This window comes from Podarcis vaucheri, assembly GCF_965113315.1.
Source record: "Podarcis vaucheri genome assembly, chromosome: 3".
NCBI lineage: Eukaryota > Metazoa > Chordata > Lepidosauria > Squamata > Lacertidae > Podarcis > Podarcis vaucheri.
This window is the reverse complement of record NC_138761.1, coordinates 58,731,847-58,753,493: the sequence shown is the minus strand read 5'-3', so window position 1 is coordinate 58,753,493 and position 21,647 is coordinate 58,731,847. Positions and strand designations below refer to the sequence as shown.

The 21,647-nt window shown below is 41.3% G+C and overlaps 1 protein-coding gene and 1 long non-coding RNA gene across 6 annotated transcripts; one reads left to right on the top strand and one right to left on the bottom strand.

The window, feature by feature from the left end:
- Window positions 1–961: 961 nt before the first annotated feature.
- LOC309528140 lies at window positions 962–8,439 on the top strand. Its single transcript, XR_014217562.1, has 4 exons — window positions 962–1,131; window positions 1,225–1,288; window positions 2,989–3,063; window positions 8,285–8,439. It is a non-coding gene; the product is annotated as an uncharacterized lncRNA (long non-coding RNA).
- On the bottom strand, window positions 3,721–21,593 carry RMND1 (required for meiotic nuclear division 1 homolog). 5 transcript variants are annotated; one of them, XM_082215292.1, is made up of 13 exons: window positions 21,449–21,593; window positions 20,802–21,006; window positions 19,456–19,967; window positions 15,898–16,006; window positions 14,333–14,408; window positions 13,423–13,462; window positions 12,440–12,540; window positions 11,541–11,647; window positions 10,301–10,365; window positions 10,128–10,204; window positions 8,446–8,566; window positions 6,575–6,691; window positions 3,721–5,297 (listed from the first exon to the last, which is right to left on the bottom strand). In XM_082215292.1, the coding sequence occupies exons 3-13, from the start codon at window positions 19,951–19,953 to the stop codon at window positions 5,265–5,267; spliced, it is 1,344 nt and encodes a 447-aa protein (XP_082071418.1). In that variant the 5' UTR covers window positions 19,954–19,967; window positions 20,802–21,006; window positions 21,449–21,593; the 3' UTR covers window positions 3,721–5,264. The 5 variants fall into 5 exon arrangements, with proteins under 5 accessions (XP_082071418.1, XP_082071419.1, XP_082071421.1 ...); XM_082215293.1 differs by having other exon boundaries at window positions 20,917–21,006; XM_082215295.1 differs by having other exon boundaries at window positions 19,456–19,529; window positions 21,449–21,592.
- Window positions 21,594–21,647: the final 54 nt, after the last annotated feature.

The following is a 21,647-nucleotide window of genomic DNA, read 5'->3' as shown; positions in this document are numbered from 1 at the left end:
TAAAAAAAATGTTTAAGGGAACTCTCATTTTGACTCAAGAAAATCACCACCAGGGGAAAAATAAATACAGTTCAAATTGGAGAAAATAATTACAGTGGCACCTCAGTTTTCAAACAGCTTAGTTCTTGAACTACTGGGAACCTGAACCTGTTCCGGTTTTGGAACTTTTTTTGGAAGCTGAGGAGCACCTGGTTGCCTTCAAGTGGTGCAGGGGCTCTCACATGCAGCTTCCAGGCTGCCTCCACCTTCCCCAACCCCAGCAACTATTCAGCCTGGCTGCCTTCACGGGCTTGCAGGGGATCTGATGCAGTGGTGGGGACTCCTTTAAACTACTCCCTTGAGGGGAGTGCAGCCATGAACCCTTCAGTGAGCCTATACCTCCCCAGCTGAGCAGCCCCGATCCAGCTCCTGTTCCCATGCAAGCAACAACGCTGCCTAGCAGAGCAGCCCAATCCCACTCCTACTTGCCTGCAAGCAGGAGGGGAGGCAGGGATCTCTCAGAAGTGGAGCAGGCGGGGTAGGGGGTGACATCCCTTGCTTACCGCCCAGGCCCAGCCTTCCCTCACTCAGCATTGGGGGCCGCAGGGCTGCATTCAAAATAAAAGCTGAAACTCCAGAAAACCACAAAGCCAACAAACTTGCAACTCGTGAAAAAGCAGCAACACAACAAATTGAAAAAAGCAAACCAACTGCAAATGAATCAAAATCACAAGAAAACATAAAACAACACTGACCCTAATCCTAACCCTTACCCAGTCCTCTCCTCACTCCTCCCCTACCCCTGGCACGGAAGCTACGGCACCAGGGCTGCAGGCTTTGGATTCGCTTGCGAGCCCTCCTCCCCCCCACCCCCAGCATGGAAGCTATGGCTCTGCTGGGGCGTGCATGCCCACAGAGAGGGTTCTGAGTGCCCTCTCTGGCGTGCGTGCCATAGGTTTGCCACCACTGCTATATAGTCTAGCTGATCACTGCCTGAAAGGTTTACTGGAAGCACAGTAGTGAGTGTCAGGTGCGTAATAGGGCTTCTTTCGCGATCACCAGGACTTAAGGCTGTAGCAGCTACCCATGGAATTGGACAAAATGCTGTTTTCCAAATATCCCAGCTAGACGTGATCCTTACATGCACTGAAGGTTTGTATAACTTCTAATAATCTTGCAAATTTTGAATTTCTTTTTTTAAATACTTTGTTTGGGGATGTTAAATATTAGTGATTTTTTTCTTAGTGCCGAGATCAAGTTAGGACTTGCGAGAAACTTTTCTTAAGTATAAAACAGGAATGGGCCTTAGGTACGTAAGAGATCCATGCCCACTCAGATTTGTACACGTTGGGCGCAGTTTACACATTGAGGTGTGAGAGCTTGCTGGTTGCTTACATGCTATTGGGGATGGGCTCCCTTCTGTCAATTTGCAAGCCCTGAATAGAAAGAAGCCCTTTTGGGAACTCCGTTTTCCACAGCTGGAGCAATAGCCTCCACGCTTGGCTAGGGCAAACAGCTGCTTTAGAGCTATACAACTAGTAGTGCTAGGATGATGTGTTAGTGAGACATTGGCAGCACCTCTTCCCACTTATCTCCTGCCCCTTCAGGTAGTGATGAGTTGTGAATGCTGGAATAGAGCCTTTGGTTTTGAACAGCCTGAAGGCATCCTTTCACATGGTTGGTTGCTATGTGAACCAGTTTCTAGAGGGATAACCATATTCTGCAGCAAAAATTAGACTTCCTAGCACCTTTTAAGCCTTAAATTTATTAGGGACAAGCTATATCACGGGTTCATGCAGCCTAGTGGTGTATTCTGCCTAGCAGCTCTGATTGCAAGATAGGTGTTTCCCTGGCCTGCTGTGATCCTTTAAATGGGATTAAACCTTCCATTCTGTTTTGGATGGCAAAAATCAAAAAATTATATGGCAAACAAGAAAACCCTCTTAGGGTATTTTCATTTTGTCTGAAATTATTTCCTCAGTTTTCTCAAGTTATTAAAACCTCTAGGTGCTATAGATACAGTTCTCAAATCCTCATCTATTTCAAATTCCTATTGTCTTTTGCAGTATAGGAAATAAATTTGCTTGTTCTTCAGTACATTGAAATAAAATATGCAGACTCACAAATGGATGTTTTTCCAGAGAGATGCTAGAAAAGAGGAATTGTAGCATATGCACCACCCCGCCATAGTTACCTCACAGGTTTTCATATTTTGTGTGTGGTTCTGGATCTATAGTTCATCTCCATATATTCGTCATTAAGTAGAATAATTTTCTCTCCCTGTTACTGGTTAATCTATTGCCCCAGCTGCCAAACTAAAATACGTTTAGAAACCTGGGAAGAATTTTCCTCCCTTCACACTTGCTGGAATTAAGGAATTCATGGTTGTTATATGAACACAAACAATACAGTTGTGGACAAAGTTAGTAAAAACACACTTCCTGTAGAAGTCTGGCTTATGGACTTTGTTTAGCTCACTACAGAATGTAAGATGAGCCTGGATCAGGCCAATGTCCCATCTAGTCCAGCATCTCCACAGAGGCAAACCAGATGCCTGCAGGAAGCCCATCAAGGGGGCCTGATCACAAGTAACCCATGTACTGTAATCAATCTGAAACCAGAATCTCTGTTACTGCAATATGTGAAATAACTATGCTTAATAGTTGCTTTAAAATGCAGTTAGCATTTGATACGTAATACAGAATGTAGATTGTGACCATAAAGCAATGTTGACAAGGACACACGTTCTGGCACTCGTAAAATACAAATGTGTAATTAAAACCCCGTTATTCCAATTCAACCCATAAATGATAGAACTGAACCTTTTGATAAATTGTAGTTCAGTGGAGTCTCTGAGCTCTCTTTGAAGTCCCCCCCATTTTAAGAACAGTCACACGTCCCATCATTAAGCAAGAAAAGGGATTAGATTCAGGATAATTTGAAGGATATCAAAGCTGCTACCCAGGATGTTAAGCCCAAATTTCATCATTCAACTATGTTTATTTCCAGTTCATGTTGCCTTTCAGAAGTGGTTCAGTAACTTGTTCAACCCACTAAGAAGCAGTTCAGATACATTTCGTACAGGTAATCAAATTCTTTTGAGTGCTACATGAAGTGTAAAATGAGAATATTCAAATGTTTAAAACATGTCGTTTCCTTGTACTAGTAACACACCCTACAGAAGTTTGTCATTTCACTTGACCAGAAGAAAAACAAGCACACGCTAAGCCTTGCTGGTATGCTGCCCAAAATGGTGCCCTTCTTCTCTCTCTCTCTCTCTCATGTAGCATTTTAGGTACTCTGCATGCAATGAAGCACTATGATGAGTGTTTCCCAGCTCCCTCTTCAAATGTCTGGCTGCCAGTGGTGGTGGGAGAAACTCGTAATAACCTATCAAATCGCAAGTGTACTTGTAACACGACAGCAGGGAGATTTTGCCATGTGAATGCTGTTTTTGGTGGGCGTACTGCTGGAGTGGGCCACCCTCAGTCTGCTTTTGTCTGTTCCCTAGAGCTATCTGACTTATTTTCCTCATACTTGTACTTGTTGTGATGAGGAGAGAAAACACTAAGTGAGAAGAGGAAGAAATATATATTACCACAACCATTTCTTGCACGCACGCACACACAAACACATTCACATTCCCCTACCTCCAAAGTAGTATGTGACACTTGGGGGGGGATTGCCCACTCCTGGTGTACTTCAAAATGCATAAAACCACAAAATTTGATAACTACTGACTTAGAGGGGGAAAAGATGATTATTTTTTTAATTACTATTAGCTATAATTTGACCACGCACTTCCTTTAGGATCCCAGGGCAACAAATAGATAGGCAGTTAAAATCTTGAAGGGATACAAAACAGTATCAGCAAAACAATTTAAAATACATAATTCACAGTACAGACAAGGAAGAACATTTCATCAGCCGTTTTCACCCTTCCCCAAAGATCCAGATAAACAAATAGGCCTTTAGCTGTCAGTGGAATGATGTTTGTGCAGGGAAACTAACTCTTAGGAGAAGATCCATAGGGTGCCACAGTGGAGAAAACCCTATTCCCATGTTTTCATTTTGACAAAGCCTGTTGGTTGGAGATTTCAAGTAGGACTAAGACATCTGTAAACATTTTGATGAAATTTATGCCTACACATTTATTAGTCCCGCTTGAAATCTCCCACAAGCAAACTTGATAACTGTTGCTCCTTGGAGAAGTAGGTTAAAGTCAATCTGAACTAGCTAGGTGCTTCTGATTGAAGAGACCGTCATATTTAGTGCATCATCTGAATAGAAATTTTGGGGTCATTCCAAATTTGAATATGGTTTATTTAGATCAGGACAGCAAAATAACTAATCAGAAAGAAACTGTTTGTGCTTGGTGTGGGGAGTTGAGATAAATGCAGGATAACTTACTTTCTGAGTCCTTTTTCCAATTTCCTACAAAATACATTCTCTTTTGTCCATGTCTCTAGAGTTAGAAGAGACAAATGCCCTCATCCTCAAAATAATCGCCTAACGTCCTGGGACAGTTACTGGTTTTTTCTGTTTATGGATTCAGTTTCAAGACTGAACCAGTTCATCAGTTTGGGCTCCTACTTCTGGCCCAGGCCAAAAGCCAGTTTATACTTGGCAGTGTAACATGGACATGTTTTTCCTGAGCTGTTCCTACGTATGCTGCAGACAGGGGAAAACATGTTTAAATCTTTCCCTATTTAAAAAACTGCACAAAACAAATTAGCATGTTTGGGAGAAGAGTTCAGCCTATTTTTCTCCCAACACACTTATTTTTCTATGGATAACTTATTCCCCACATACACAGTAGTACAATACTGGAAGCGCTTCCCTCAATTCTGGCAAATGTGTCACAGTTGTGGCAAAATACGCACCACACAGTGAGACATAACCCATATAAAAGCCTTATTTTACATGGCACAGACTACTGCATCATTACATAATTTCCTGCTATACAGCAGATAAAAAAACTAAAGCTGTGGGTACAGCTTTAGTAAGCCAGTCTTTGGTTGTCTGCTTTCTAAACAAAGGTACAATATCTTAAAGAAGGATCAATATACTCTGGATCATGATTTCTTGGAAACAATCCCCAATTCAAGCTTTGGTTTAACCTCAGTGAATTCAATTGTTTCGTTAGCAGCAAGTGTCCATACATTTATTATAACACTTGCTGAACTTTTCAGAAGTGTGAAGAATAAAGTTGAAGTCCAGCAAACACAAGGCTGTTGGGATTATCTTCACAATCTTCTCAAACTTCTCTTATCATTCACAAGTTATCAGAAAAGAACTCTGCCAAGTTCAAACATGACCTGCAAAAGAAATAGAATTTTATTATATTTTTTTCCAAGTGTTTTCATTGGTAATGAAAGTCAACAGATCCAAACTCTTCCTTACAGTGGTATTTAAAACCACACTTAAAAACACGCACACCCTAATGCTAACTAATACAAATAGGGCCCCTTACTCCAGCACAAGCAATCTGTTCAGCAGCTAAAGGCAAAGGGATGGTTAACATTTTCATAAGTGACGGATGATTCTAATGTTGCTCACTCACCGATATAAGCCTGGTGGCTAGAAAGATAAAGAAACAGTACTATTCATGCAAGCAAAGGCCTCTGTAAATCAGAGGTAGGCAGGTGGGGAGGGGATAGGATGACAGGATAACAGCCTTCTTTCAGACACTGACTTAAAAGGTGGTCACTTTCATCAGCAGGTACTACTTGAATTGCTATTCAAAGTCTTCTGCTTTGCTCTCGCACTTGCACCTCAGTGTGTGGAGACTGACTGGGGCTCTGATTTTGTACATAGCAGTTCCTTAACTGGAGAGAACAGTTCCCAGCCATTGCTTGACTTAACAGGTGTAACTGCTGTTGATTGCCCCCAGAAACCAAATGCATTTGTAGTTTGCGAAATAAAAAGTACACAAATTCCAGTAACACAGGAAGGAGGTAATTATAGATCAATATGCATTCTTAACTTAGAAATGCATCATGTGACATAGAAAACAGTGTAGACAATGTAACTTGTGGCTTTCAGGGCATGTAAACTCAGAAAGCCATGAATACGCTTGGCACTTGAACTACATGCAGGTTACATACCATCCCATGATGGAATTTTGTGATGTGAAGACGTCCTAGATGACTAATTTTGATTTCTTCTTCTTACATATAGGTAAAAATTATGCTGGTGCAGCGTGGTGGCCAAGTTGCTTGTTCAAATCTCATTTAATCAAAGTCCCTATTCTCTCAGTTTCAGTTCGGCATTTATGATTTAGGGATAATACTGGCCTACTTTATAGTTCTGATGCCAGAATCATCAAAATAATGTGTGTGAACCATTTTGAACACTAGAGAGTGCTATATCTACATAAATTCCTAGAGGATATTTACAAACTTCTCCCCAACTTTCCCTCATCATGTTTAATTAAATTGAAATTGTATCAAGACGTGATTCAGTGAACTTGCTAACATTATAGGAAGTGATATACTGATTGTACTCACAAGGAAAGAGCTCAATACATGCTTGTTTCAACAAAGCTGTTAAGTTCATACTAACACTGCACAGCAGCACATTGTTGCAGACTTACCTCTATGGTGATGAGTATCACTATCATCCACTCTAAACGCAAAGCATGTTTTTCACTCAAATGATTTCTCATCAAATCTGTCAGCTCTGTGCAGTGCTGGAGCTTTTCATTCACCACCTGCAATAGAGGAACTGATACTTCAGAAATCCTTGGGTAAACAACTTGTTCAAGGTATTCTCACCTAAACAGCTTATCCACTGAATGGGGCTTAATGAACATACTGAAGTTTGATGAACTATATCAGAACTGATGTTTCTATCAATGAATGCAGCAGAGCACCCAACACCATAAAGTTAGCATTAGGAGTTTTGGCATCTCAGTGTTAGCAGATTTATTGAACTGTCGTTTACAAATATAGACCACAATGACTACATCAGCCGGAACTTTGTTCATTAATAGTTACTAAAATTGAACAGTTTCTAAAGTTTTGGGTTTAAGTAATGGAAGATGAAGGCAAAATCCAACTCAATCCAGTGCAAAGCGTCAACTTGTAAAGGATTCCCATAGACTTAACTGAACTATAATTTCTCCTCCCCTACATCCATGTGTGCATAAGCATGGGATAGCTGCAAACCATGAAGAATGAATTAGAAATGACTGCATTCCTCTCATATCTCCATCAAACACTCCTGTCTGTTCAATCAAGTGACAATCAAGCTGGACTGCCCTAACTGCAACATATTTTCAAAATAATGTCCCTTTCAAATGCATTTTAGCAAAAAGAGTGCAATTTTGGACTCTTATCACCTGGAGGGCAAAAATCAGCACTTCCTCAAGACCTTGTTTACATAATATAGCTCCTAGTTCTTACCAATGGAGACCCTATTTCAAACCAAGTACCAGCCACATAGGAATCAGAGAAACTCACTAATGTAAGACTTGTACAGGCCTGCCAGAGTTTTCACAGGCAGCTATGGAACCACACCTATCAGCAGGAACAGCAGTTAATAGATTGTCAAAAGATTCATTGTGATAAGCAGATTAATATCCTTTAGGAGAGAAAACCTGGCTTCATGGGAATCAGGTTACAGATGCTTCAGGTTACAGAGGCCGCTAACCCAGAAATAGTACCTCGGGTTAAGAACTTTGCTTCAGGATGAGAACAGAAATCGTGCAGTGGCGGCAGGAGACCCATTAGCTAAAGTGGCACCTCAGGTTAAGAACAGTTCTTAACCCGAGGTACCACTATAACACGGGATGAGCTTGCTATATGAGAAAACTATACTGTAATTAACAAAATTAAATACAGTACCAGCAAGCCAGCTCTGAGTAGGAATGGAAAAAAACTGGACATATTACCCAAGAGAAAGAGAGAATAAGATTTCCAAATAGTTCACCTTGCTAAGAAAGCAAACAGAATACCAGTTTACTACTGGGATTGGGTTTTTTTGTTTGTTTAAAATTAATGGCATGAAGCCCCAAACCACGTAATGTTCTGCATGTGCACTGCCCCATGGAAGCCCTCTGCTCCTAGAAAAGATGCTCCCAAAATTTGGTGGACCCTCTGGAATGGCCTGTAAAGAGGGTAGTATACACCCTGTGAAGTGGGAAGAATCAACAATCCCCCAGCCAATACTAGGCAGAAGTATCTTCTAACTACACATGGGTCACTTTGAGTCCATGCCCATATTCTTGCTCATCAACAATGAAATACTTGTACACATCAAGTGCCTTTATTTACTTAAATTTATGTCCTGTCTTTCCTCCAAGAAGCCCAAGGTGGCACACACGACCAAGATGACCAAGAAAACAGAAGAAGAAAATGGAGAAGGATGAAAAGTTTAAGACTTCTTTGAGGTGAACCAATCTGTGAACAATTGGCAAAAACTGAAGTTTTTGCTGAGGCAGGAAAGCTGGAATTGTGTGCCTACCTTAACTCTGCGATTAATGCTGAGAAACTGGCAAGTTTTATCATATAACTGTTCAAGATGCTCTCTATCCCAATAGAAATCTGGAGTCATCAGCAGGTCGGAACTCAGATTTATGCGGTGCCTGAGGAAAGGTAGGTAAATACATAGATTCAGAGCAATTATGGGTGGTTCTTCCCTCCTAATCTGAGTTAATAATTATACCTAGGTGGTTCAGATGTAATGCCAAACCATGGTTTGACACAAAATGAATAAGCACTGGAAAACTCTCAGGCTTACACAATCCATTTTTCTATCACATGCTACAGCTGCTTCACTTGCTTGAAGAAAAATAATAATTTCCCAGTACCAACAAAATGGCAACCTATGGTGTGCCTCACACCAGGAAAATATGATTTTATCAGAGTGAAAAAGGGGTATTTCAGGCTCCTTTTTGTGCCAAACCATGAAGGCTCTATGAAGGCTATACTGGTCACTCAAAACAAAGTGATGATTTTCGTATTCCCTTATGGGCTTCTTTGAGAGGAAGCCTGGACTATAAATTTAAAAAGTAAATATTCATTACTTTTAAAAGGTACAAATTTAATTAAGAAATTGGGCGGGATTCACCTAATGAATCCTGTTAGTGGAAGTCCTGCAGAAGGGGTTCCACAACAGGGCTCCCCCCCATGCCCCCCATTGGCGCAGGAGAAGCTTCAGAACAGCACATGGAAATTGTTCTGTCTGGCACACTGATACACTTGCGCAGATAGAACTTTTGGAATAGCAGGACATTGAATTCCACCCATTATTTTTGAACAAACAACTATGTTTGTTACTGAACCGCTTTTTCCCCTTGACTACACTATCCTACCAATAAGATCTGGAAACAATCCTGCTCTCTGGTTAAGACCTGTTCCTGCAGCAGGACTTCTCATGATTAGTACTTCTCAGTGGTACTTCTAAATTCTTATGATTAAAGGATTTAGGGCTTATCTCCCATCTCTAAACAAAAAGAGATTCCCTGCTCTCAGCAGCTGATCTAAGCTTTATTTACCATTACCCTTCACAAATCATACAGATCTATTACAAACATTCCTAGAAACAGGATTTGGGGAAAATACAGAACTTGTTAAGGTTATAACAGACACACTTGCTTATGCTCTTATCACATATGAAGGCTTAAATGCAGCTGCAGCGTACACTGTAGCTCTTAAAAACTGTTACAATAAATCCATAATGTTATTCAATAAAATTTCCATTCAACTGAAGATTCTAGTTTCATGTTTAATAAACACCAGTTAACATCCAAGTGTTTAGATAATATGGTGCTAACTGGGGTGTGTAGGAAGAGACATGACTGCATCGTGCTCTTCCACTGTATTTAACATTTTTGTTTCTAATCCTTGGTGCCCTAAATTGATCCACCTCTTGCAATTAGTAGGCTTGACTTTGGGTATGAGCTTAGGATATCTTTAAAAAGATGATGCTAGATTTCTATAGGAAGTTTTGCTTCTTAAAAGGGAACCAATAACTGTGTTGGTAGTGAAGGCAGGGGGTAGAAAACGAAGGTGGCTGGAAGTGAAGGATCAAAATATATTGTAAACGTCTTCAGGATGCCTTGTGGGAAGCTATTTATAATTGAAATAAATAACAACGAAGTGTCCTGGGAATTAAGTTAAGTTTCCTTGTTTTAATGAAGATACCTCAACGCAAATAATTCCCCAATTTTCTGCATCACATCAGCATGAGAGAGCTTCACCTTCCTTCTTGACTTTAGTATCTGTTAAAAAGAGAGTAGTGAGACGTTAAGAGCGAATATATGTTGCAAATAGCTCAATTTAATAATAGTACGTAAGACCAATGAAGTAGTGAATACCTCAGGTATTGACTGGATAGATTCTACAAAATTATCCAATGATGATTCCCAAATTGCCAGCTTCACTACATTAGGGAAAAGTACAGGAGATTTATTATTCAAGTTCACTACCCTTTAATGTTTTCACAAAACCAAGTCCCTACTTTCAATTACCGTACTTTTCCGTCTTTAAGACACCCCCAAGTATAAGGACCCCCCCCCCCATTTTTGGGGACTCAATTTTAAGAAAACAAGGGGAGATGGCCCAAAGTTGTTGAGCCTCTCCCCCTACACAGCTGCAGGCAGGAAACACTCCCTGCATCATTTACCAGCCATCCGGTTGACGGGAGTGCAACCTCCCCCAATGCCGCCGCACGCGGGAAATGACCCAGGGAGCACCCACCATGTGCAGCAGCATTGGGGGAAGTTGCACTCCCGCCAATGAGCTGGCTGGCTGCACGCAGCTTCTCCCCCCCCCCCAGCAGATGCGGGCAGGAATCACCCCCCAGATCGCTCGCTGCGGCATCGGGGGAAGCCACGCTCCTGCCGACTGGCTGGCTGGTAGCACACTGCTTCCCCCCCCCCATATGCCACTATCCGTGTATTGGATGACCCCAATTTTTTAACATGATTTTTGAGTCAAAAAACTTCGTCCAATACATGGAAAAATATGGTATATGATGTCTTCGCAAGGAACCTAAAAAATGCATGCTTGAGGGCCAAAACAGATGTCAGGTGGGAGACTTGCAATCAGACTTCCCAGTTGTTAGGAATTAAAAAGAAACTTTAAAACAGCAATGGAGTAGGGATGTCCAGGTTTTATTCTAGAAGTGACAGCAGGTAATAGGTGCTAAACTCCCAATCTAAATCCTCCCCACCACAAATTATTAGCCTTAGGCTACTTCCTGCAAAGCTGAATTGCTTTAAGTGGCACTGAACTCCAGAAGTAACTCAAGAAATTGCTTATCATTTGAATTTGGTATCAAGAAGGAATTGTCCAAAACAGACATAGCAACACACATTTTAAGGATACTTTATCAGTGTACCTCTGTAATGATTTCTGAAGTTCACTTCAAGTTCTTTGCATCATGCCAAAGTAATACTACTATACATAACTTATCTCTGGTGCACATTCCCAAGCTATCCTCATACACACATTTTAGGTAACACTTTGGGGGAAAGTTTTTCGCAGCACATGCTACGCATCCCAAATTCTGATGCAAAATGCTGCTTAGAAAGCCTGATGCAATATATCACTTACCAGAAAGGCAAAGAGCATTTGAAAAAGCAAACTTCTCTAGAGTAATTTCATCAGGATCTAGTTCCGAATTTATCAGGATTTCTCCTCTATGAAGCTTTGACTGTGCTCTGTAAAGAGCAAGAGGAATACTTTAATTGACCACATGCACCAAAACAGAATATGCCTAGTATGAATCCATGACACATAGGAACTAGCTATACTATACTTTAAAAACAAAAACAAATCAGAGCACCTAAGAACATGCTTAGTTCCCATCACAGATAATGGAAGAAAACTTCAGACTTGTTGAGCTTCTTTTTCAACTCTATTTGTCAAACAAGAAAAGCTCTTCGCCTGAACAGGGAGTTTCAAAAGCTGCTTAGCAAGTTATTTGGGAATTTTTTTTTAAAGGGCCAAGTATATATGCTGGCCGACTGAGGCGACAGAACTCTCAGTGGCCCATTGCAATTCCTTTCTGAGGTCAGTTGCATCCACCATTACTTTCTCTTAAGTTAGTGCAGGTGATTCTTAAGGTTAATTTATCTTGGAATGAGTGTCAGTTGGTGCAGACTGAAGATACTGGTTGGATATGTGCAATCGCTTGCTGATCCATGTCCCTTGTGGCTTATAAAGGGACCAATGAAGTTATTAATACAGTACCTCATTGGTCCCCAGTTCCCTAAAGGTTTTTATTATTATTTAAATAAGAATATTTTTGTGCTCCCTGCCTCAAAGATGGCAATGGCAATACTTTCTTACTTTGCAAAGGAATTGCAAATGCAGCTTTATTACAAAGGTTATGGGAGGTCTAAACAAGCTGGCAGAGTAGCGTAAATATTTAGCAATGTTTTCAGGAAACAAATATATGCAAGAAGCTACATTGCACAGAAACTAGCACTTGATGACATACAAACACTTACTCTCCTAATCTGTAGTTCATCTCTTCATTTTCCCAGTGAACAAGCGCAACTTCGTATGGCTGAATTTCATGCCTTTCCAGCATTTGCATGATACTCTTCATCTAGAAAAGATCCTGCATATTAGAATTGCTGACAAATGCTAGGAGGTCATCATATAAACCTGCAGGCTAACAGTCATGGTGCCTTCAGCCAGTTTTGAAATACCATGGAAAGGGAGGGTGGAACTGCACATCACAAGGAAAACAACTCCAGCTTTTCCTTACAATGCAAATACAAGGGCAGAGAGAGGCATACTTACAAAGGGAGAATTGACCTAAGAGAGGAGATGCTTCACACTTCCCATCTCTCAATCCCTCCCCCAGAAAATGGTCTCAGGCAGTTTTTGTTTTTTTTTCTTAATCTGGGCTCTGAAACTGGAAGCAAGCCCATTAGAGGAATAAACCTTAAAAAGAGGAGGGTGTGCGAAGGAAGGCTAAAATGGTATGTGTGAGAGAGGTGAAGCATCCCTGCCTCCTACTACTTTCCCCCCTACAAGCAACCTCTGACACCACACTTCTGTAACTTTGCTAGGCGCAGATGTGGGACTCTGTGCTTGCAAAGGCAAAATGTAACTCCTCTCAGAGTCTGGCTCTACTTTGCACATGGCCACGACCCATAATATCTTCTGTCTCATCTCATCGATTTCCTACAATTTTCTACACTGACAACATTGTCTTTATTCTCAAATAATAACTTGCAGAAATACATCATTGTGAATAACTTAGTTTTTTTAAAAAAATAAAAGCATCAAAAGACATGGGACAAAAACTCCCACTGCCCTTCATATACAATTTTTAAAAAAACTGAAAAATTAGACTGTAAAATGTAAAAAGATACATTAATAGCATTTGCTAAATCTACACTTATATCTAGCCAAACCATTTTATTTTGTGGAACTGCAAAGACCCATGGAGTTTACCTTATAAAATTTGGCTTCCACTTACTGTTTTTTCTTCAACATTCCAGAACACAACAGATCCTTCCCTGTATGAATAGAATTTCAAGGTGGTGTTAGCAGCACAGATTATGTTTCATGCTTACATGTGTGTTTCTTGGCAAGAATAAATACTCTATTCTAGATAAGGATGGAGAAGAATTTAGTTTGTTCCACTTTAAGTGAACTGACATAATTCACACCCAAATTAATACACAATCAAAACAAAATTATACTTTTAAGATTTTAGTGGCAATATGTGGCTCAGAAACATACAGATGCATACACTGAGGGGAAAATACATATTTAAATAATATTTTGTGATTAAAAATTAAGTACATAAATACAATTTTTTAATGGACTTTAAAAAAACCCAGAATAAGGCAGCAGCAGCATGGAATCAATTTATGACTGTACTGATGTGAAACTGACGCAGACTGAATATAGACTGTTAAACCTACAGTCCTCAACTCATCCAAAATTTTAAATCTTAGTTATCTGGCTTCATGTGATCAATTAACCAATTACTATGGTGATGGTGTGTTTATGAGGGTTAAGAAAATATTAAATAGCTTTAAAAAAACTTTTAAATGATTGCAATTATTTATTCTCAAAAAAATATAGAGTGCAGAGGCTGGCCATGACATAGTACAATTCTATACATATCTAGAAAGGCATGAAATTGCAGTTGTCAGTCCTTGCCCCTGTACTCATTGGGAATTACTCTGGAGTTTGTGTATAGCTGATGGCCTTAGGGAAGCGCTGCCACCCCAGGGGGAAAGATCTGTAGTTGCTTGGGGGTTAAGGCCTTTTGAAGCCCAAGTCCCAGAGTTGCTATCAAGCTAAGCAATAAAACCTATCATTTTGTGTTACAATAATTTTTTTAGTTCACATGCACTTTATTGCTGGGCATTGTTTACCTGAAGAAAAAAATTATTCCAGGATCATATTCTTTCGCTGAGCTTTCTGTACCAATCACCAAAACGTTTGCTGCATCTTGTTTAAAAGAAAGCAGATTTGGAATCATATTCTGAGACACAGAAACAGCGTTTAAAACCCTGTAAAACATTTACCCTACAGCCCCAGATATAATTATCTGGGCTAAACCCCACTGAGAACTGTGGTGATTACATCTAAGTAAAACTACTGGGTTGCATTGCATGTGTCCATTTAATATACAGTCATACCTCAGGTTGAAGTAGCTTCGGGATAAGTATTTTTGGGTTGCGTGCTGTGGTCAAAATGATGTCACGCGCATGCGCAGAAGCAGCAAATTGCGACCCGCACACACACGGGTTGTGTTCGCTTCTGGATGAGAACGGGGCTCTGGAACGGATCCCATTCGCATCCAGAGGTACCACTGTAGTCCTATTTCAGAACCTTTGAAATGTTAAAGGTACCACTTGCTGATGTGGGGAGAGAGAGATTTGGCCTGCTTGAGTCCATAACAGTTCCTAGTACAGTGGTACCTCGGGTTAAGAACTTAATTCATTCTGGAGGTCTGTTCTTAACCTGAAACTGTTCTTAACCTGAAGCACCACTTTAGCTAATGGGGCCTCCCGCTTTCGCTGCGCAATTTCTGTTCTCATCCTGAAGCAAAGTTCTTAAGCCAAGGTACTATTTCTGGGTTAGCAGAGTCTGTAACCTGAAGCGTCTGTAACCCGAGGTACCACTGTATACTGAAAACAGAATTAGGGGTTTGAAGTACTCATACAGCTCCACACCTAAGCCTCAAGCCCTTTAGCACTATATAGCACAGCAGAGGAAGTTTGCAGTACAGCGCTTCCAAAAGCATTACAGAATTCATGCTCTAGGATGGCTGGTGATGTGAATAGGAGTACTTCTATTGCATGCAGAATACACATGGCAACTTTTTCTTTTCACTTGTGCATGTGTAGAAGTGCTATTTTCAGATTAAAGATCTACAGGCATTGATGAAAAGAAATGCTGTCAACATCTGCAAATAAAAGTATGTTCAACAGTGGTATTGTTTTACCCTCTGATCTAGAGTGACAATTTATGTTCAGTTTAAGAACCAATAAGCCGTTATACGACGCCCTTCCTCAGTTTACTCATGTAATAAATAATATCTCCGAATTACTTTACAATGCTTGCCTACCAAATTGCTCTTATGAATTTAAACAATATCAGAAAATATACAAGAAAATGGAGAGGATTACCACAAAGAACAGGTCGTAGGAAAATGTTTTGCCAATGTGCTTCTAAGTATTTAAAGTGTTTGTCTCATTTCAAAGCATTAGAAAGATTAAATAGGCATGCTTTTGGTGAAGTGGCAGCTAAACCACATTACAGCATGCAATGGAGCATGTTTCAAGATGCATTTCTGTTCAGAATGTTTTGAAAGAGAATTTTACAAGGTGATAATCATTATTCCACAGTTGATATAAACACTGCAATTTTATTACTAAGAGGAACTGTGTTCCATGCATTCAACAGAAGAGGGGCAAACTGTTCAGAGGCCTACCTCTAGGTAATGTTGTTATTTCAACATAGCCATATGACGTCAGATCATGGCATAGGGTACCAAGATTATATTCTTCTGCTGTTGCAAAGGCTGTGCACTGCATCAGATCCTGTGCCAAAGGAACAAAGTTTAGTTTAAGAAAACAATCAAGTGATATATTTAGAGGACATTTATTTGGCTTATTCACCAGCACTGTGATACACTCGACTGTTCTATGACCCCTGGTATCAAAATGCAAATGTCACACAAATACTAGGAGAGCTATCCTAGGATTTTTGCTAATAGGTAAAATCACTGTGCTTCACAAATCCTATAATTAAGTTTCAAACTGCAAGCCTTTCATGAATACCATGGTATAAGATTCCATGTGTAAGATCTTGCAATAGGCTTATTTATTCATTTTGCCTGTTGAACAAGACCCAGAGCGGCCCTTTGGAAGCATCCTGGAATTTGCAGGGTGTAGAGAGATGCAAAAGACTCAAATGCAATATGGCTATGATCCTATACAAACTTAGTTGGGTGCAAGCCCAACAGATTTTGTAGGATTCAATTCCAAATAAATAAAACCAGGCTGCAAGTGAAGTACTTGAGTAAATTACTGCTCAAATGTTTTATCCCCTTCTTTCTCTCCCCTTAAAAAGGCAGCATTATAAAGATTACTCTCATTTTCTGTAACTGGAATAAAGTATTTTTTTGTTAACTTCAGCACTTCATATAATCTAAAAAAATGTGTTACTGACAAGTATTTTGTTATCTGGTGTGTGTCAAGATTAACACTTGCCCTCGCAAAAAATCCAACATTAACATCCAGCAGGTGGTGCTCTGCATCAAAGAAAGAGACAATTTAGTAACTCCAAATGTTTTTATGTACTATAGTCTGAGTCAGTGCAATCTCTGGCACAAGGTTTTTCCATGTGGCAGCTTTCACTGAAGTAACCTACCCTTTCACCATGTCTGACACTTTGCCCTGTATTTTTGAGATGGAAAAAACCACAGCAACAGAAAAAGGTGTCTGCAAAACATTTATTTGTGTGTACGGTAATTACAACCCCCCAAACGTTTCGGGTGTTTAAAACATCAGTGTTTTCAGAAACCAACCTGCATTTCAGTGACATGGAAACTTAAGAGCATACTCCACACAGCACAATATGTGCATGCATACACACACACACACACACACACACACACACACACAAACACTTGTCGCAATGTAACTTGACCAGGAGCAGCACTTGGGAGAATGCATCACGAGTTACACAGAAATTTCACCATATATAACAATTATGAAAAAAACGATGCTCTTTGGTGGAGGGAGCAAAAAAAGAACCTACCTAAGACCAGTGCTTTTTTCCCTGGGGGTACGCATACCCCTACGCATTTTGTAAATCTTTGTACTTTTGTCCATTTACTGTATTTATTTTGAACTATAAAATGGTGATTTTCTTGAGTCAAAATGAGAGTAGCCCTAAACATTTATTATGAAAAAAAGTACTGCCTAGGGCCAAAGAAAAAGTTGGCAAGCTCTGGGGGAAACATTTTTATAAAAAGATGCTTGATTTGGAAAGAATGGTGGTTTTCTTTTATTTCTGGATGGGGTGTCTGTATTTTTCAGTTCCTGTATTGAGGATACTTGCAAGGGAGGTGGGGGCAGGTAGTGTAGCTTCTAAATAGGAAAGTACAGTGACTCCAGCCTGGGAGGAAGCCTTCTGTCTGATGAAAGCCCTTCTCTTTCTTTGAGGCAGGAGAGGTTTGGTGGGAAAATAAAAGCATTCTTGCCTGTGCTCAGAGTCACTTTTTGCACATTTCAGCTGACTAGTAAAAAATACTGTCAGGTATCAATTCCAGCTACAATTCTCATGCCTACTTCACAATGTGGTTCACTGCAGATGTTTAAAAAAGGAATGGTTTAGACCAGGGGTCAGTAAGGTTTATCTTGCCTGGCCTGTTCGGTCGCACGGTGATCCCTCCATGAGCCGGATCGCGTGCGTGCGATTTTTGGCCTCTGCGTCTGCACAGACGCGATTTTCGGCGCTGCAGAAGCAAGTCCCCGTGCCATGCTGCACCAGTTTAGCGCAGTGTGTGAGCAGGCAGCTCGGTTTGGGGGCGGCTCGTGGGCCAGTCAAATGCTGCTTCCGGCCTATGGGCCTTAGGTTGCTGACCCCTGGTTTAGACTGAGACTGGAAAAGTAGCCATAGTTTACTGTTAGTCTATATTGATACCATCTGTGAGCCAGCTAGGGTTTTCAGAGCTGTGCTCTACAGTGCAGCAGTGGCTAAACTGCTTTGGCCCAAGGGCTGCATTGACGGTCAACCACCCCTCTAAGGGTTATATGCCAGTGGCGTGCATAGATGACATATTCACATTTGTATACACACACTCTATACACACCCCTCACCACACATACACAACACACATATATACTCTCACTAGACATGATGGTCTCTTGTCTCTCTGAAATATATGCATTCATACACTCTCACATATAAACACATGCACACACAGGTGCAGTCACATAACCAACATTTCCATGTCTGTCCACTCCAGGTGGCTGAAAACACTGCCTTTTACTTTGCAGAGTAAGCAGCTGTATTTATCTCCACCCCACTTCAGCGCTGGAATGAAGGTAGGTAGAAATGCTGCCTTCTACTCTTAAAGAGCAGGCAGGGGGTATTTCTGATGTTAGAAGAGCCTTCTGCCTGCTCTTTATTTCTAGAGAGCAGCAAGCCCACTTTACCCATAGATTTCAGAGGGGCTCTCTGTAGCTGCCAGTCAGCCAATCAGTATTTACAGCAAGCCTCTTTGAAGACACGCTCCAAGGAACAATCAGCTGCTTGGTGCTGAAAGTACATCTTCAAAGGAGGTTGCCAAATCCACCAATCAGTTGATTGGCAGATACAGCTACCTCCTTTCAGATTTAACAGGTACCAATCCCCTGATGTCATTATGAGTGGGTGCTCCTTCCCACCTGTCCAAGACGGCCTGCAGGGATTGAGGGAATTAGGAATCCAAATCACCATCCAGATTCAGTTCCCTATCCCTGAAGCAGTTGCTTGCTGAGTATATTTAAATGCCACATCTATTCAAATACTGGTTTTCTTTTCACAATTTAAGCAGGTTCATTTTTGTTCTATCTAGGGTTTTTATCATGCATTTTAAGTGAATATTATTTTTAATTCACAGAGGGTCTTAAACTGTGCCTAGCAAGCCCCCTCACACCAAAACTGATGCAACATATCTTCAACAGCACTCAAATGCCACCACTAAGGCAGGAATGAAAATAGAAGTAACATGACAAGAGCCATAGGGACTTTAGTAAAAAGAAAACGAAACCTCATATTTGTGCATGAACGCTCTTCCTTGGTCTGCAGTCATCGACACAGCCAAAGTTGAGGAATTGGGTCAAGAAAGAGTTCATGCTTTCATGGGCTGTCCCACCCTGTACTGTTAGGAAGACAGGAGTTTTCTCATTCCTGCATAATACTTGTTATGAAACATTATTCTGGTCTTCATAACCCTTCAGTGTTATTAGTACTACACTTCAAAGTTTTAATACCTTACCTCAGTTTCAGACGGTAGTGGCAGATTAGCTCTAGATGGCTGCTTGGTCCTCGATGCTTTTGGTAGCCTTTTAGCTGGCAAAATATGTTGATCTGGCATAATTTTACTACTTGATAACACTGAATAATGTCTATTTGGTATATCTGTAAATTTTCTCATACACTTTGCATTGTGCTTGAAACTTGTGTTTTTAAGAGCACAAAATTGTTCCCTGTGTGGTGGACAAACATGCATACTCAAATAATTCACAGTCTTTGCTGCAATAGGAACGTTAGCTTGTGGTCTCTGCCATTCCTTGGCTTGCACACAAAGCCTGCTTAAGCAAGAAGTTGTTGCCTCTGGAATGCACATACTGATGGATCTACATGCTAATAAAGAATTGCTTGACACCCCTTGAAGATTGTTGCTTGATGCTGAAAGCCCATATTTATGCAAGTGTTGGCAGTGGCTTGTTTTGTGTGAAGATCTAGCCAGGAATCTCAGTAGTTTAGTTGCCATCTTTTCACTGTGTCCTGAATGAGAGAGTTATAGTGCATCAACTTTCTGACAAGGAGCAATATTTATCATTTTATAAAAACAGTTCTGCACTACAGCAAGTCAATCACATCAATAATAGGGCTCGTTCTGCATTCATAGGCTCAGCTTCAAATGAAGCAAGCAAGGAAGACTGCAGCAATACATTTACTTTACCCACCACAGCAACATAATGGCCAAACACGGGGTCAGATCAAAATATTCTCATCAAAATATCTGTTCGCAAACATATTAAAATTTGGTTAACGGCAAACAGGGAGATGCATCTTTCTTCCTTTTAGCATAACTTTAACCAGCCAAAGGTAAATAGTGCAGTCTATACTCAACAGAATCTGTGAGTCAGCCAATGACTAAGACAGTGAGTGTTCAGTTTCACCAACTGGGGGGCAGGATAGGCTAATAAATTAGACACATCATACACTGAAACACATTGAATAGCATGGTACTCTGACTGAATAAGGTCAAAATGTATTCCTTAGACCCTAGGTTCTTAGATTGTGGTGTGGCATAGGGCACCTAAAGGAAAATTATTTGGGAATGGCCCTACAGTAGCTGGGGTCCACTAGTGAAGGTTTGGCATTTCAGTCACCTCTGCCTTCATGTAGATGGCACAACTTTGCTGTGAGGTGTGAGGAGATGAAGTTATAGTGACAGAAGCTCATATGACACTTTCCACTTCTCATCCCTGCAGGTGAGACTTGGCACTGCTCAATGTACTTGGCTCTGCTCAATGTACAGATGGAGGAGCTACTGCCATATTACCTAGCTTCAGGCCACATAAACACAGCTTTGTGAAAGAACTAGGCACTTGCCTGCATAAAGATTGTCAGCGCTGAGCTGGGTGGAATGGAATTACGGTAGAACCCAGTTCCAAGAGCTTGAGAAGTGCTGCCTTAATGGTCTATCTTGCATTTGACTGTCACTCACATGATCGTTCCCCCTACAACTGCCGGATATCTCAACACAGGTCCAATCTTTCCTTCACTGCAGAATTTTCTCCCTCAGGCCAGGCCATTCCTGCACCAATCATATTAGTATTATTTGGATCAGAAAAAGCTGGACTCCGGGGCCCCCAGGAACTACAGGAAACATGGGAAATGCCCAGGAATCATGGGAGCCGTAGGGCCTCAGTATCTTCCCAGCCTTGCCCTGAAACCCTCCCTTACAGCGCCCAGGTGACAGGTGAAATTAAGGGTGAAACCCACACCGCTTCCCGCATTCATGCCAGAGCGCCTCCATTCCTCCCACTAACAAGACCGGAAGGTTGCGGGGAAGGACTCCGCTGGGAACCATATTGCGAGCGCCGCAGGTGGCCATCACAGTATCCGATTAGGGCGTTTTAAGCGGGTGCGGGAGGAATGACCCCCCCCCTCCGCTCGCACTCTGCCCCATGCGCGCGCCCCAAACACCATCCAATCAGAGGGAGACCCAGTTCCACGCGCAGGAGCCTTTTACCAACCTGGCGCCGAAGCACAAGGTGGGAGGAGGACCCGCTCTCTCCACGGAGGGCCGGCGGAGCCACAGAGTCAGCCCCGCCCCCTCCGTCTGTGCGGTTGACGCGCGACGTCATATTCCCCGCCCAAGAGCGCCGATGAAGGTCGCCGCCTCCCCCTGAGGAGGCGATTACCCGCAAGGCCTCGCGTTTCGTTTGGCTATGT